This window comes from Poecilia latipinna, unplaced genomic scaffold (genome assembly GCF_001443285.1).
Source record: "Poecilia latipinna isolate Pla-1442-1.1 unplaced genomic scaffold, P_latipinna-1.0 Scaffold2709, whole genome shotgun sequence".
Lineage (NCBI taxonomy): Eukaryota > Metazoa > Chordata > Actinopteri > Cyprinodontiformes > Poeciliidae > Poecilia > Poecilia latipinna.
Genome location: NW_015115325.1, coordinates 31956 through 49940, shown reverse-complemented (window position 1 = coordinate 49940; position 17985 = coordinate 31956). Strand labels below are relative to the sequence as shown.

General features: G+C 36.8%; 1 protein-coding gene and 1 long non-coding RNA gene across 5 annotated transcripts in view; both read left to right on the top strand.

Annotated features, from left to right (window-relative positions):
• LOC106938844 (E3 ubiquitin-protein ligase HECW2-like) overlaps positions 1-7557 on the top strand; it is a 33266-nt gene extending 25709 nt beyond the window's left edge. For all 4 annotated transcript variants that reach the window (XM_015021031.1, XM_015021032.1, XM_015021030.1 and 1 more), the window contains 3 exons: positions 1178-1263; positions 1631-1743; positions 5354-7557. In XM_015021031.1, coding sequence (XP_014876517.1) covers positions 1178-1263; positions 1631-1743; positions 5354-5465 — 311 coding nt within the window. In that variant the 3' untranslated portion in view covers positions 5466-7557. The remainder of the gene's footprint in view (positions 1-1177; positions 1264-1630; positions 1744-5353) is intronic.
• Positions 7558-16702: 9145 nt separating this feature from the next.
• Positions 16703-17985, top strand: part of LOC106938847 (uncharacterized) — a 21335-nt gene continuing 20052 nt past the window's right edge. The window contains exon 1 of the long non-coding RNA XR_001422705.1: positions 16703-16801. This is a non-coding gene — a long non-coding RNA (uncharacterized LOC106938847). The remainder of the gene's footprint in view (positions 16802-17985) is intronic.

Below are 17985 nucleotides of genomic sequence, written 5' to 3'. Positions count from 1 at the left end.
TGTCACTTCTTCATTTCTCCCTTAATTTTTTTCTGACTTACTCATAAGTAAAATGATTTTCTATTTTCCTCTTTTCATTCCTTAATTGTGTCGATGTCAAATTTATTTATATAGCACTTTAAAAACAGGTTTAAAACGGCGCCAAACCCTGTACGAAAAGTGATAAGTTGATAAAAAGAAAAAGAAAATAATACAACAAAAATGTATAATGTTAAAATAATAAGAGTAATGATAATAATAAGTAAACAAAAACAAAAAACATCACAACTGAATAACTAAAGTATCAGGCCTCAATTAAATGCCAAAAAATAAAAATGAGTTTTAAGAATTGATTTAAAATGATCCAGGCTGCGGGCAGATCTGGAAAGGAAGATTATTGCATAGAACAGGAACAGCAATGGAGAAGACCCGATCTCCTTTTTTCTTAAGGGTAGTCTGAGGGACTTTCAGTAACAGCTGATTATTTGATCTTAAAGTTATGGACACAGAATGAAGTTTCAAAAGATCTGAAAATAAGGAATGGCTAACCTGTTTAAAACTTTATAAGTTTTTAAAAGAATCTTAAAATCTATTCAATATGAAACTGGCAGCCAGTGTAAGGAGGCCAATAAGGGCCTTATTCGGTCACACTTCCAGGTGACTAAGAAGCCAAGCTGCTGCATTCTGGATCACTTGAAGATGCTGTATCAGGGTTTCAACCATTACCTTTACATAAAAATTACAATTACTAAGATTCCTGGCTGAAATCCGACAGAACGGAGCCGAAGAACCAAGTATCGTGTCTGGATTTTTAGTGTGAAGGTTTTGACCAAATAATATGATTTGAGTTTTGCTATGATTGAGATGAAGAAAATTTAGTTCCATCCATAATCTAACTTCAGCTCTTCTTTGTCTTTTTTCACTCCTTCCTTGTGTGTTTCCTCTTTATCTCATCTCCTTCCTTTCTTTCAGCTCCATCTGTCAGTTTCTGCTTTTTTTCTGGTTGCATATATAATGCCATACATATGGAACCATATGTTCCAGTGTGTCTGCGTACACTGAACCATATTTGTAGTTTTGCATTTTAACTTAGTGAGCACAACTGGGAAGTCTTGGGTACTGAAAGGCATGGAACTTTGATATGACATATGTATACAGACCCAGACCATAATGACACAATGGGGTGTGTTGTTTTCAGGTTACCATGACAACCATATTGTTATCCGGTGGTTCTGGGCTGCAGTGGAGAGGTTCAACAATGAGCAGAGATTACGACTCTTGCAGGTAGGCTAGTTTGTACATGGGAATGTAGCAGATGCCAAGCTAAATATCAGTATAGTACAATATTTATATAGATAATTTCATTCTTAAAGTAAAGAACATGTATTTTTAATGTTCACTGGGCATATACTATATGCCCAAAATACTATATGTATTTTGGGCATATAGTATAAGAAATATGCACCAACAGTTCTTTCCATTTTAAGATTCAGATTTTCTGATCATCTGAACTGTAATCCAAAATCATTGAGTAATGTGTAATGAATCTATAATGAGATTCACTCTTCAGACAAAATAATAAAGAAACTTTAACTAAAATGTATTTGTTTTCCACACTAATTCTGGTCCCTCTTTGTCTCCATATATTGAGTTTGTGACAGGAACATCAAGCATTCCATACGAGGGCTTCGCTTCACTGCGTGGCAGTAATGGACCACGCAGGTTCTGTGTGGAAAAGTGGGGAAAGATCACCTCACTGCCCAGGTGCCTGATCTTGATGACATTTTAATCCAGTTTAATTAGGGCTGAGAAACTTTAGTCCTCAAATCTAAGACACATGATTCAGATAATTGAATCATCTCCTTTCCTGTCCACCAATTTTAGCAGGTGTTTGAAAAACAAAAGACACCTTGACAATTAGAGTTGCAATTCCTTAAGGAGGTCCAATGGTTCTTTAAGAATAATTAAAAACCAAAACCCAACCATAATTATATTGCTCCTCTTGGTCTTATAGGGACATCTACAAGGTTCACAGTAGGTCTGGACAATATGGGTTAAAAATGTATCAAAATATTAGCACTGTATATTGGTCGATATTGATAGTGTAAAACTTAACTATTAATTAGTTTTAAGTTTTAAATATCTGGAAATACTGCTAAATTGGTGGTGTGAGATTTCTTGTTTTATCCACAGCTTTTGCTTTAGCTTTTAAGCAGTTTTGAATCACGGCGATGAAACCTTAAACTGCTGCTGTGCAAGTTACTCAACATGGTTGTTGCTTGGTAATCAAAGAGTGAGTGAATTAGAAATGCCACTCACCTAGTTTAGCTGCCCATGATACGTTAAGTGGCTAAAGTCTTTCCTCTACCTACATCCCCAGAATGAGGTGCAATACTATATTGGAGTTCAGTAAAATTACTGACAATTCCATCAGAAGTATGTATAACTGACATGTCTGTCATAACATATGTTGTTACTGATTTATTGTCCAAACCCATTTTACAGAAATTAAATGATACTAAATTAAAAATGACTGACTTGGTGGTTGAATTGAAAGAACAGGTTGAATACATTTCTGGTAATTAGTTTGAGTATATCTACACCAGCTTGGCTCTATGTATGGACCCTTGCAGCGTGACATCATCTGCGCAAGATCCCACCCCCCATCTCCCTGCTGGGGGTCAAAAAGCTGCTGGCTGACGATGACCATCATTAGTTTTAGCTGTTATCAACATAATGCACTAAATCTTAAATGTATACTTGATAAACAAAAAAAGGGATACAGTGTTTTAAATTAAAAATAAAATAGCAGGGGATGGAAGTAGTTCAGTTATTATTACTTGACTTGGACAACCATAACATGTAGATGTCATGTGGAATTATGTGTGTCTTTATTCAGTTACAAAAAAAAAATCTAAACACAAACTCTGTCAAATCAAATTCAAATAAAAAAATGCTTTATTGATTCCAAAGGAAAATTAAATGTTGTTTTAACTTGTAATTTCAAGTTTTCAGAGTTCTTTGAAGACTTGGATCTTGAATACTATCTATCCACCTTTTACCCCCTTCAGACCAACTCACAGCCATTTACTGCACCCTAACAACCGAATAAGACTTTATTTATTTATCACTGATATACCACTCCTATTTTATGTTCTAGAAACATAATGACAAACAAAAGTACTTATGTCTTAACACACAACATTAATGGTTAAGACTACTTAACATAATTTAGACTCCACACCTTTACTTGGAGAAAAGGTGATCCCAGTAGATAAACTATGAATTCCTTATAGAAAACATGAGAACCTATTGATCAAAGCCGTTTGTAAAACCAGTAAATGAAAATTAAGTTCTAAATATTGTTAATGCTGGAAAAATAAAACATCCTCTCACTATAATGACATTGATATGCTATTGGTAGTGTTGAAGAAGATTTTAGGTTACAATATTTCTTAAGAAAACTCTTTGCCTCGATCTTCTTCGATCCCAGATTCTCCCGGCAGACTGCGTGTAGCCACACAGAAAACGAGTGTAGACGTCACAGAATTAGAGTTTAATCCAATAGAAGACAACGCATGAAATTACAACAGAAACTGCAGAACAACAGAGACATACATTCATTTACCTGAGACAAATGGAAAAGAAGGAAGAAAGAAAAGCAAAGACGTCTTTGGAGAATTGCAAGAGCAAATCTGATTTGTTACTTCTGTGTACAAACTTTTATAGTAAAGACGTATTCTTGTCTTTAATATATTCAATGAGGCGTATCTTTGCTCATCCAACCAGGAGCTATCTCGGACCCTCTTAAAAGTTAGAAACTCCCTACAATTTGTTTTCAAGATCAAACATCAGTTGTCTCCTTTATCTAAACAAAGTGGAAGCAGAGCTTCTCCTCTACTGGCCTGAACTCCTGCTGTTTTATGGCTTTTCACAGATCAGTGTGAAAGCTGGAACTTCTCCTGATTGTTTTCCCACACAGACAAAGGGCAGATCAACAGATCTTAGCAAACCATCTGCTGTAACTACAGGTAACATAAAGGTCAATAGGCCAGAATAAGTTACTGATTTAAAAACTATAATTAGGCTATTTCAATCAAGACATGCTAAGTTTCAAAACTAGCACACTTTAAATTTATTGTCTTAACAGTAGAAAAGTACTTCAGGGTATTTTTAAGAAATCTACAGGAGAGAGAATCTACAACAACTTTTGGATACTATTACCTCATAATTCATTACAATTAAAAGCTGGCTTGATATGAATACGTTTTGCCCCAAGGACACAACAGAGGCAGATGTATTGGGAATTGAATAGACAAGCCACCGATTGTAGGACTAAATCCTACCACCATCGCCACCATCATTCCTAAATTACGTGCATTTTCCAGACACGTAGTGTGATTTTATAGTACAATCAAGTGACTGTTACCTTCAGTTATTAAAATGCTTTGTCTCAAAAACAATTTTAAAAAAAGTTCATTAAAAAAATTTGACTTTGCAATGTCTGATGCCTTGCAATTAGCTTCTGTCTAAGAATTTCCCTCCTTTCCCACAGTCTTCTTTCAGCACATCATCACATAACTGCCATTTACAACTGTCCTTAGGAGTGTTGCTGTTACCTGAGTGAAGTCGCCCCCCCCCACCTTATTCAAATCAGACAAAATTGGTGTCAAACGTTTGTGCTGGTTTGTGCAGCAAAAATTTTCGTTTGTGCCGCTATAATTTTAAAGATATGAAGAAATGTTTCTAGAGGTCATCAAAGGTCAACCAGCCCCCCACCTTCTTCAAATCAGACAAAATGGGTGTCAATCAACTCGGCTATTTTTGTGCTGGTTTGTGCAGCAAAAATTTTTGTTTGTGTTGCTTTGGCTTTGAAGATATTAATGAAAGTGTAAAGGTTAAAAGGTCAACCAGCCCCCCCACTTTTTTGAAATCAAACAAAATTGGTGTCAAATGTTTGTGCTACATTTGTGCTGGTTGACCTCTATAAACTACTATTAATCTTTAAAAAGATAGCAGTACAAACGAAAATCTTTGCTGCACAAACGTAGCACAAACGTTTGACACCAATTTTGTCTGATTTGAAGAAGGTGGGGGGGGGCAACTTCACTCAGGTGTTGCTGTTTGTATAAAAAGCTCTGCAGACTTGCAGTTCCACTATATGTTTGCTCATTACTGCTGCTGCTACTCTGGTGGAGCTGTGTGAGGGAGGGGTGGTCTGTATGGTGGGAGCTCAGCTGGGGAATGAAGTGTCAAGGTGGAGCTTTTGGTTAATAGGCAGCACTTTGTATGAGCAGGCATTTAGTCACCTCCTGCCAAACGTAATTTGTCTAGTTTCAATCTCTAACTGTGCCGTCTGTTTTTTTTTCTGCAGAGCTCACACATGTTTCAATCGATTGGACCTGCCACCATACCAGTCCTTCTCTATGTTGTATGATAAGCTGCTGACTGCTGTGGAAGAGACCAGCACCTTTGGGCTAGAATGAGATGCTGTCTTTGTCTGGCCCAGTTTTCTATAGCACTTTTTAACCTGCTTTTGGTAAAGAGAAGAGGCCATGCTAGAAGAGAAGACATTGCCCTTTCGTCAGTCTTCAGCATCCCCAAAACTGTTTTTTACTCAAAGGGTGATTTAAAAGCCTTGATTGGTGAAAACCTAATGACCCAGTTTTAAAGCATTTAGTTAAAAAGCACCGTCTGGTAACGTTCAGTGATTGGTTGGTAGGCAACATCAAGTCCAAGACCTCAGTCAAAAACGAGAAAGACCGATTAGAATATACTTTACTACTCAGTCTGAAAATGACTTTGCCTCAGATATTTTAAATCAAGACTGAGCTTTTGAAATGACTCCACTGAAAAAGTAAATGCTTTATGTTGCACTCCTATATTTTGCACGCTTTCACTTGTAACACTAGAGAAATGAAGCCCTGCACTGCCTTCAGGACTGACATCAGTGCTGCCAAGCCCTGACCATTCAGACACCTCTTTTTACACATTACAGAAGGGAAGTAAGTTTTTTGTTTCAAAAGCTAAGTTTTTTTTTTCTTTTTATGGTTTGAATGACTTATCAAAATACAAGACTGCCCAGCAAAAGCAATTCCAAGTACAGCAACTATTTGGAGCTGCCCAATTTAGAAACTGCATGTGTAGATTTCAAAAGCATTTAGAGTTCTTTATGCTGTATCTCAAACATTTGTGGGAATTTCTAATTGAACCTAAAAGCTAACAGTTAATTTTGGATTCTAGTTAGGAGATTTTGTATTAAATTTCAGTATTTTCCATGACAATAGAGGATTTTCTTTCTCGGAAGGATCTGAATGTAACCAGCCTTAGCCTTCAAAATAATTAATTACCATATAATTGTGTTAATTGGTTGAAGTGAACATTAGATGGAATTTGAAGTTTCTTATGTCATGATGTATAACCTCCTTTCCATTAGATTTAAAACTGTCTTAATACATCCTTCAGTGTGTTATACACACTATTAATCAACTGTAAAAAATTTGATCTTCAACAAAGCAAATGCTGGGATTGCCTTTGGAAGAAATGAGTGCATTGTGAATTATTTAACAGGAAAACAAGCTACAGTTAGAGACGGACATCAAAAGCATTGATTAACTGATACATCAATGTATCAGTTAAACACCGTCTGGTACATGGTTGTCTATATTTTCAACCATGTAATTCGCTTAGAGCTACAGACAACAGCTGCAGTCTCTAAATCTCAGGATCATAAGATATTTTCAAAATATAAATGTGGAATAATTTTATTTTTGAAAAGTTTGATTTTCACTGAGATCAAAAGTAATAAGAAAATTTTATTGTTTTAGGAAATGTTTAATTTCATCCTGTCACAGCCATGTTGTGAGAAGAAGCAAACATATTTAATTCCAACTTTATGAGCAAAAGTACACTTGAAGTTCATCATTCAATTTGTGGAGAAAATCATCCACAAACTAAAATCTTTAAAGTGGCTATGTCATTTGAAACCCTTCTTTTTCATATCCAAATACTTCTCTTATAAAGTAGACCTGCAATGCTTTGGTCTGAATTACTCATTTTAGCTCCACATACCCTGTTCTGAAGCACCTTTTAAAGCAACTTGTTTTGCGGTTTGTTTTCTCGGGGGGCGGGGGTTAATGTGTATTAGACATTTCATGCCCTGCTCCTTCTTCCTTCATTGTGTGTTCCACTCCACGCCATTCTGCCCTGTTTGTAGTTTTGATTCCAGCAATACAGTTATTTACCAATAGATACACTTTTTATTCCCAAGTTTATTAAAGGTGTCAACAACAGAAGATTTGCCCATCCAGCCTTCCATGCTGGAGCCAGAGTCTGACCCGGAGCAGGATAATGGGGAAAACAAACCACCAGAGCCTTTCCTTCAGATGAATACATTGCAATGGTGTAATTTTCTATTTACACTTTCTCCATCCATACCAACTACCTACAATATGGAGCGTAATTTAACCATAATGTCCATGCATGTCATTAAAATTCTAATGCAACCAACAATATTGATAAAGTCAGCAAATGCTCGACATAATTAATGAGTTAGCTAACAGGATGTGTTCTCCAAGACAAATATGGCAAAAACAAAGCCACATTTTTTGAAATGTATATATCAGGGTTTCCCCCAGTGTATTACAGGCCTGGCGGCCCACCATCCTTTACTAGCGCCACTCCCAGGCTAAGCCTTTCTTGTTTGTTTTTAGGAAAATAATTTTGAAAGTTTTTTTTTTTATGGTGCTGCTGCTGACTTAATTTGGATTAAACAAAAGTGCAAATAATTGATATTCATTTTAATTGTATATTTTGATTTGTTTTTAAGACTAGTTGTGGGTTTAAGTAGTGTTTCACTGGTGATGTTTTCCCATAACTTATAATTACCGAGTGATATTTTTACAATTCCTGTCACCTTAACATCTTTTAATACAAAAAACATGGTGGACCGCCTCGGCACTCCGACCACTGGGCTTATCAAGTTTTCTGGGGGAAATCCTGTATATGTGTGTGTGTGTGTGTGTGTGTGTATATATATATATATATATATATATATATATATATATATATATATATATATGCATCTCCTGAAGAAGACAGCTAAATGCTAGCACACAGTGCTAACAGAAGCAGAAGGCACAATGACTAATCAAACCAATGGCCAAGACACCATTATCAACACAAAAAATTAATGTCCAAAATAAGCTTTGTTGTCATTTTAGCATTATTTAAAGCTTACCGCTATGCTGTGTTCCTTTTTTCCATAGAGAGAAGGAACTGACCCTCAGACAGACTTTCAGAAAATCCATCTTTGGTGGTGGTTGCGGAAGCACTTGTCCCTCAGTGCTCTGCGCACTGAGGGACAAACTTTCCCCACTAATCCTCTGATGCAGTTTCCTTTTTCAGAGAAAAATACATTTTAATTAGACATGTTGAAGAGGCTCTGATGCCAGAGGGCAATCATATTTGACTACACGCTAGAACTGAACATTTTCACTTGTCTACTTGCAAACTTCAGCAAACTGATTAGTCAGAAGTTATGACCTTGTCACCACATTTGCAGTTCCACAGCACATGCAGAGACATAATTTACAAGAAAATGTCATAGGCAATAAAGAAAAATATGAAGACCTATTTTTTGGGAATATAAAGATATCTATGCAGCACTGGGAGAGGATAAATTGAAATTTTTTTGCACCCAAAGTATTAAAAAAAATTTACTTGGGGGGCTAAAAAAGTGGATTTTGCTCCATATGTCCCCTTTAAGACATCTGTCCAGGACTCCAGGAAAATATTAATAAAAAATTATTGATTTTGCAGATAATATGGGCATGTTAATTGGTAAAAGAGAAGAAATACGGGATGGTCTTCTTTCTTAAGGTTAAGATAATCTTCATTCAGGTTTGCAGTTCTGCAACTGAAAGAAGCAAAGATGGAAATAAAGTAAACATCCCATAACACGTCATCGTGGAGCTCTATGGGAAAGAGCCTGAGGATCCAGCAGTCATTGAATTCACCATGGTCCCATCCAAAGTTTATGCTTGGTCCACCATAAGGGGCAAAAGTAATGCTGTGAAACAGAATCTCTCCAGATTGATATGAGGGTCAGTTAAACTATAATAGCTTCTATTACAGCTAAAGATGGTTCTTCAACATTTTAGATTTGTTTTTCTTTCTCATTGTCACTTAGTTGTTGAAAATGTATAAAATAAGTACTTTTTGTTCATGTGAGGATGTATTTATGCAGTGACGAATCTAAAAGCAGGGTTTGGTGCAGCACCAAGAGGTTATGATAAAACGGAATGGGGATCCCCAGGTGAAATCCATGATTACATTCAAGTAAAATGGAGTTTATTTTTCCTATTTTTTTCCTGCAACAGCTCTTTAAGGTGCTGCCCCAGATGACCCTCTCCTTCTGCAGATGCATCTAGTTATTGTGCCAATCCAGTAAGTTTAATAAGCATTTATTTCTTCATTATACTTTCTTTGAAATGTCTCTAAGTAATTAAATCAGCTAATTCACATGCTAAAATGCGACACATTTCAGCACGTGAAATGTGTTGCTTGGGCCAACTGGCCAAATGTGACTGTCACAAACTGGGGACAGGGGAGTTGAAGCTTTGGGTGCAAAAGTGTTGCTTTCTTCAGCAGGTTCAGTGTTGCTGGAGTAGAGTTGAGATGATGAATGAAGCTAAACCTGTTTGAGGTTACAGAAGACTTGACCCTGAGTTGGAGGACTTTCAAGACTCCTAGTTAGAATTGCTTTGTCAAAGTGCAGCAAAATATCAAATGGGGAAAAACTTCAAGAGCAAAGCTGTAAGGACCCTATCATGAAAGAAATTTAACTATAGTTGCTACAAAAGGTTATTCTACAAAGCACTAACACATGGTAGCTCGATACAATCCCATGCATCCTTTTTTTATTTAGGAAGGAAAAGTTTAAGGGGTATGATTAGTTCTAATAGGGTTTGAGCAAAAAGGGCATTTGAAAGCCTTTCTTCTTGCTCTTTACCATTTTTGCACTCTCATTCCACTTTTGTGGTTCTATTGGAGAATGTAAGCACCAATTACTCAGTTCCGTTGTTCCTCAGACTGGTGTTCTAGTCAGATCATCTTTATAAATTCAAGAACATTTTATGGAGCATCTACCAAGATTAGGTATACAAGATGTTTTTTCATTCCATTTTGCACTAAAAAAAGAAAGCATGCCTCTGTACACTGCTGCAGAATTCACTAGTACTACACAAGTCTGAAATGCACAGCACAGTACTTCCTAGACCTGGAAGTATCTATTGCTGATGTTATTTAGTAAGAGACAAATTGGCTAAATATTTCCAAAATGACCTTTATATTTTCTGTTTTAAAACTAACTTGGGGTCTGATCTTTTAATAGATCCAAACTTGCTGGCACATACACCTGATCTACAGGTTCTACGAAGATTGTGTCTGCAAAATGACTATTTAGTATGCATGCCTTCATATCTATGCAGAACAATAGCATAGATCCACTGCATCAGAAAGTGGAAAATACTGGGCAGAGGTTTTGAAAATGTAATGATTTATCACCCACAATGTTATTTATTGAAACAAAAGCAGATTGGGGACCTGTTCTTCAATCATTAAATCAAATTTTATTTGTATAGCACATTTCAGCAGCAAGGCATTTCAAAGCGCTTTACATCATTAAACACAAAAATACACAGTCATCATTCTTGCGTCTATATTTAGCATGTTTGAAAGGGAGGTGCAACTGACCACAGAGATGGTCTCTCTCTATTTACCAAGAGACAGACTTGGGAAATAATATTTCTTGAAGATTGTCCTCCCACATTGAGCACTGACATTGAGTCTTCGCCTAAGCCTTCACTCTTATATGTTCCTAGATCACGTGTCCTATCCATTCAACTCCTTTCAATAAAATACTTACATTTATATGTTTGGTGTGAAATATAGATAAATGCCAACCAGAAATGCCAGTTTGGAGCTGCAGGATTACCTCATCCTGCATCAATTCCACTATGTGCAAACTGTTGAATAGAATGAATTGAGTTGGCTTAGGTAAATCAATACAGATGTCTACAGCTTTAATTCTGATTCATTTTTAAACGTTTTCCCTGTTGTGTTGTTACTTATTTCAATGAAGTGCATTATTATTAATAATAAGCCTGTATTGTTGTGCTTATAACTCCATGGTTTTTAACTTCATATTACTTTTATGACCACTCTGCTCTCCTACACTCTCTATAATGCTACTCTCCATTACCATATGCAGAATCTTCATTTAAATAGGATGGTCTAGACCACTTTTGCACCTATAATCAATTGTGCACACAATCTTTGTAGATCACTTGCAACATATGCATATGCAATTTCCTTTGCAAAAGCAAGTTAATGCTCTTTATTTGGGATCTTTTATGTTCAGGCCCTAAGTGTCTTGTTTTTATCCTTGATGCAGATGGACCTCCATGAAACTACAGACAGTAGGTGGTGCCTCTGTTCTAATTGGTTGAGAAATAAGATTTCTGCCAAGCAGTTAATAAATATTAGAATTTTTAAATCAGTCATTCTTTTATTGTTCTCTTTGTTTACTCTTTGAAAGAATATAAATCAGTCGTTGAAAACCAGTGGGGGGCATTTATTTAACTATAAATGTCAGTTTTCATCAATGATCACATTAAGATGAATCTCTCTTACTGAATATACAATCTGTCTGATTAACCAGAATGTACCAAAGTTTGTAACTTATGCTGACTCTTTCCACTTTCTGTATAGTGCATCATTCTTTATATAAAAATGTTGGTTAGTGTCTCTGTCTTACAATAAAATCATCTCTGTATGCACATTTGTTTATCTTTCAATGTATTTTGTTTGGTTATAAAACTTTGCATATTTATTTTAATTAATGAAAATGCTGATCAGCTGGATTCATCATCTTACTGGACGAATCAGGGCAGGTCATGCATGCTCAAACAAGGGCACAGACCCCAGTACGGACAAGTTGATGATGTAAAAGTCAATCAATTTTATGAAAAAAAAAATACACTGGTGTGTTAGCAAGATCCCAAGAATAGGTTTAGTAGATGATAGCTGTTTTTCTGTTCTGTATAGCAACTCCACAAACATACTTTAACTAACAGTCAGACTGACTGGGCACTGTTCNATTATTTAAAGCTTACCGCTATGCTGTGTTCCTTTTTTCCATAGAGAGAAGGAACTGACCCTCAGACAGACTTTCAGAAAATCCATCTTTGGTGGTGGTTGCGGAAGCACTTGTCCCTCAGTGCTCTGCGCACTGAGGGACAAACTTTCCCCACTAATCCTCTGATGCAGTTTCCTTTTTCAGAGAAAAATACATTTTAATTAGACATGTTGAAGAGGCTCTGATGCCAGAGGGCAATCATATTTGACTACACGCTAGAACTGAACATTTTCACTTGTCTACTTGCAAACTTCAGCAAACTGATTAGTCAGAAGTTATGACCTTGTCACCACATTTGCAGTTCCACAGCACATGCAGAGACATAATTTACAAGAAAATGTCATAGGCAATAAAGAAAAATATGAAGACCTATTTTTTGGGAATATAAAGATATCTATGCAGCACTGGGAGAGGATAAATTGAAATTTTTTTGCACCCAAAGTATTAAAAAAAATTTACTTGGGGGGCTAAAAAAGTGGATTTTGCTCCATATGTCCCCTTTAAGACATCTGTCCAGGACTCCAGGAAAATATTAATAAAAAATTATTGATTTTGCAGATAATATGGGCATGTTAATTGGTAAAAGAGAAGAAATACGGGATGGTCTTCTTTCTTAAGGTTAAGATAATCTTCATTCAGGTTTGCAGTTCTGCAACTGAAAGAAGCAAAGATGGAAATAAAGTAAACATCCCATAACACGTCATCGTGGAGCTCTATGGGAAAGAGCCTGAGGATCCAGCAGTCATTGAATTCACCATGGTCCCATCCAAAGTTTATGCTTGGTCCACCATAAGGGGCAAAAGTAATGCTGTGAAACAGAATCTCTCCAGATTGATATGAGGGTCAGTTAAACTATAATAGCTTCTATTACAGCTAAAGATGGTTCTTCAACATTTTAGATTTGTTTTTCTTTCTCATTGTCACTTAGTTGTTGAAAATGTATAAAATAAGTACTTTTTGTTCATGTGAGGATGTATTTATGCAGTGACGAATCTAAAAGCAGGGTTTGGTGCAGCACCAAGAGGTTATGATAAAACGGAATGGGGATCCCCAGGTGAAATCCATGATTACATTCAAGTAAAATGGAGTTTATTTTTCCTATTTTTTTCCTGCAACAGCTCTTTAAGGTGCTGCCCCAGATGACCCTCTCCTTCTGCAGATGCATCTAGTTATTGTGCCAATCCAGTAAGTTTAATAAGCATTTATTTCTTCATTATACTTTCTTTGAAATGTCTCTAAGTAATTAAATCAGCTAATTCACATGCTAAAATGCGACACATTTCAGCACGTGAAATGTGTTGCTTGGGCCAACTGGCCAAATGTGACTGTCACAAACTGGGGACAGGGGAGTTGAAGCTTTGGGTGCAAAAGTGTTGCTTTCTTCAGCAGGTTCAGTGTTGCTGGAGTAGAGTTGAGATGATGAATGAAGCTAAACCTGTTTGAGGTTACAGAAGACTTGACCCTGAGTTGGAGGACTTTCAAGACTCCTAGTTAGAATTGCTTTGTCAAAGTGCAGCAAAATATCAAATGGGGAAAAACTTCAAGAGCAAAGCTGTAAGGACCCTATCATGAAAGAAATTTAACTATAGTTGCTACAAAAGGTTATTCTACAAAGCACTAACACATGGTAGCTCGATACAATCCCATGCATCCTTTTTTTATTTAGGAAGGAAAAGTTTAAGGGGTATGATTAGTTCTAATAGGGTTTGAGCAAAAAGGGCATTTGAAAGCCTTTCTTCTTGCTCTTTACCATTTTTGCACTCTCATTCCACTTTTGTGGTTCTATTGGAGAATGTAAGCACCAATTACTCAGTTCCGTTGTTCCTCAGACTGGTGTTCTAGTCAGATCATCTTTATAAATTCAAGAACATTTTATGGAGCATCTACCAAGATTAGGTATACAAGATGTTTTTTCATTCCATTTTGCACTAAAAAAAGAAAGCATGCCTCTGTACACTGCTGCAGAATTCACTAGTACTACACAAGTCTGAAATGCACAGCACAGTACTTCCTAGACCTGGAAGTATCTATTGCTGATGTTATTTAGTAAGAGACAAATTGGCTAAATATTTCCAAAATGACCTTTATATTTTCTGTTTTAAAACTAACTTGGGGTCTGATCTTTTAATAGATCCAAACTTGCTGGCACATACACCTGATCTACAGGTTCTACGAAGATTGTGTCTGCAAAATGACTATTTAGTATGCATGCCTTCATATCTATGCAGAACAATAGCATAGATCCACTGCATCAGAAAGTGGAAAATACTGGGCAGAGGTTTTGAAAATGTAATGATTTATCACCCACAATGTTATTTATTGAAACAAAAGCAGATTGGGGACCTGTTCTTCAATCATTAAATCAAATTTTATTTGTATAGCACATTTCAGCAGCAAGGCATTTCAAAGCGCTTTACATCATTAAACACAAAAATACACAGTCATCATTCTTGCGTCTATATTTAGCATGTTTGAAAGGGAGGTGCAACTGACCACAGAGATGGTCTCTCTCTATTTACCAAGAGACAGACTTGGGAAATAATATTTCTTGAAGATTGTCCTCCCACATTGAGCACTGACATTGAGTCTTCGCCTAAGCCTTCACTCTTATATGTTCCTAGATCACGTGTCCTATCCATTCAACTCCTTTCAATAAAATACTTACATTTATATGTTTGGTGTGAAATATAGATAAATGCCAACCAGAAATGCCAGTTTGGAGCTGCAGGATTACCTCATCCTGCATCAATTCCACTATGTGCAAACTGTTGAATAGAATGAATTGAGTTGGCTTAGGTAAATCAATACAGATGTCTACAGCTTTAATTCTGATTCATTTTTAAACGTTTTCCCTGTTGTGTTGTTACTTATTTCAATGAAGTGCATTATTATTAATAATAAGCCTGTATTGTTGTGCTTATAACTCCATGGTTTTTAACTTCATATTACTTTTATGACCACTCTGCTCTCCTACACTCTCTATAATGCTACTCTCCATTACCATATGCAGAATCTTCATTTAAATAGGATGGTCTAGACCACTTTTGCACCTATAATCAATTGTGCACACAATCTTTGTAGATCACTTGCAACATATGCATATGCAATTTCCTTTGCAAAAGCAAGTTAATGCTCTTTATTTGGGATCTTTTATGTTCAGGCCCTAAGTGTCTTGTTTTTATCCTTGATGCAGATGGACCTCCATGAAACTACAGACAGTAGGTGGTGCCTCTGTTCTAATTGGTTGAGAAATAAGATTTCTGCCAAGCAGTTAATAAATATTAGAATTTTTAAATCAGTCATTCTTTTATTGTTCTCTTTGTTTACTCTTTGAAAGAATATAAATCAGTCGTTGAAAACCAGTGGGGGGCATTTATTTAACTATAAATGTCAGTTTTCATCAATGATCACATTAAGATGAATCTCTCTTACTGAATATACAATCTGTCTGATTAACCAGAATGTACCAAAGTTTGTAACTTATGCTGACTCTTTCCACTTTCTGTATAGTGCATCATTCTTTATATAAAAATGTTGGTTAGTGTCTCTGTCTTACAATAAAATCATCTCTGTATGCACATTTGTTTATCTTTCAATGTATTTTGTTTGGTTATAAAACTTTGCATATTTATTTTAATTAATGAAAATGCTGATCAGCTGGATTCATCATCTTACTGGACGAATCAGGGCAGGTCATGCATGCTCAAACAAGGGCACAGACCCCAGTACGGACAAGTTGATGATGTAAAAGTCAATCAATTTTATGAAAAAAAAAATACACTGGTGTGTTAGCAAGATCCCAAGAATAGGTTTAGTAGATGATAGCTGTTTTTCTGTTCTGTATAGCAACTCCACAAACATACTTTAACTAACAGTCAGACTGACTGGGCACTGTTCAGAAAAATGAAGTAACTATTGTTAAGAAAATTCATTTAAAATATGCTAGTTTTAAAACTTAATATGTCTTCATTGAAATAGCCTAATTATAGTTTTAAAATTAATAACTTATTCTGCCCTATTGACCTTTATTTTACCTGTAGTTACAGCAGATGGTTTGCTAATATCTTTTGAACTGCCCTTTGTCAGTGTGGGAAACAATCAGGAGAAGTTCCAGCTTTTCACACAGATCCATCAAAAGCCATAAAACAACAGGAGTTCAAGAGAGTCTCTGCTTCCATTTTATTTAGACAAAAGGGGACAAATGGCCTTAGATCGTAACTTGCAGGGAGTTTCTAACTTTTAAAGAGGGTCAGAGACAGCTTCTGGTTGGATGAGCAAAGATACGCCTTATTTTAATAAATTAAAGACAAGAATACACCTTTACTATAAAACTTTCTACACGGGAGTAACAAATCAGATTTGCTCTCGCAATTCTCCAAAGACATCTTTGCACGTCTTTGTTTTTCTTTCTTTCTTTCCTTCTTCTTTTCCATTTGTCTCAGGTAAATGTAGGGTTAGGATAGGGTTAGGGTTAGATAGACCGAACACAGGGCCTACTGGCCCCCCTCCTACCCCTTTCCCTTCCCCCAAGCTCTGCCTTACCAGGGGCATGACCTTCCAGGGCCCGCGTGCTGTTGGGTTTGGTCCGAGGAGGGGTGCTTAAGTTTTGGTGCACAGGTGACTGTGCACCCACACGTCAGCAGTCAACAGTCAGCAGCTTCCTAGACACCCCTCCTCTGGTGACAGAGCTATCGTATGCGGCTCCGTCGTGGCCAACAGATCCACTGGTTATTAAGTATTAGGGTTGGGATTACCTGAGCTACTATATTTCACATGTAATCTAACAATTTCTCTATTAAATTCCACTCGCTGTGACGCCCAATTTTGATCGATTTTGGCCGTGGCATTGCCTGTGTCTCTGTGTTCATGACTGCAGATGCCTCCCAGGAGCAAATGATTTCATCATTCTATTGGCCGCGCTTTAAAAGGGGAACGGATGCATCATTAAAATACTTGCCCTTTGTCTTTCTTCGATCCCATCTAGAATGTGGTCTCCATGGCCTATTCTCCTGCTGTTATTGCACTGGTTCACTGTTTCTCTTGTGTAGGTTAGTGAGTAATAGTAACCACTAGTGACAAAATCCTAATAGAATACACTACTCCATTGATTAACATTCATGCAATCAACACTCAGTCTTCTGTCCAGACTATTGTCTTAAACTGTCAATCATTGCCTATAATTAAGGCTCTATATCCTGTTTCACTCAAACTGAATGGATAGATGTGGGCCCCGTTTTTCTTTGGACTGCCAGTACTGTAGCCCACAGCAGCCAGATCTAAGCCCCCCCACCCCCCTTCCTCCTTCTAACACTAATGGATATCTCCTAGTTGCTGATTGGACTTTTAATTTGATGTTCCCATTCTTGTATGTTTCTATTGCACTTTGTTTCCCAAGTATCTATTGCACCTTTTAACCATTAAGATTTATTTATTTATTTATTTATTTATTTATTTATTTAATAAATCACAAATGAAACACAATTAAACATAAAGAATCCAATAAACTGCTGGTAGTCTCCTCCTCCTGCTGAGTGTGTCGAACCTGAGCACTGTCCTCCTCAAACTGTCCATCTGGTCGGTTCCTGTGTGACGTCGAGGAGCTGCGGCCTCCGATCCACCGTGGTGGGAGAACTGTTATAAGGGGGGTCCTTCTGCTTCCCATGGTTCAAGAGGCTGGAACACTCCCCAACTTATCTGAGTGAGGAACCATTGTCTGGTGGTAGGCGATGTGGATTACCTGTCGGTTGTCTCCCTGGCCAAAAGGGCTGCTGCTTGGGCTTGGGGCGCCTTTGGCGCTCCTGCGTCCG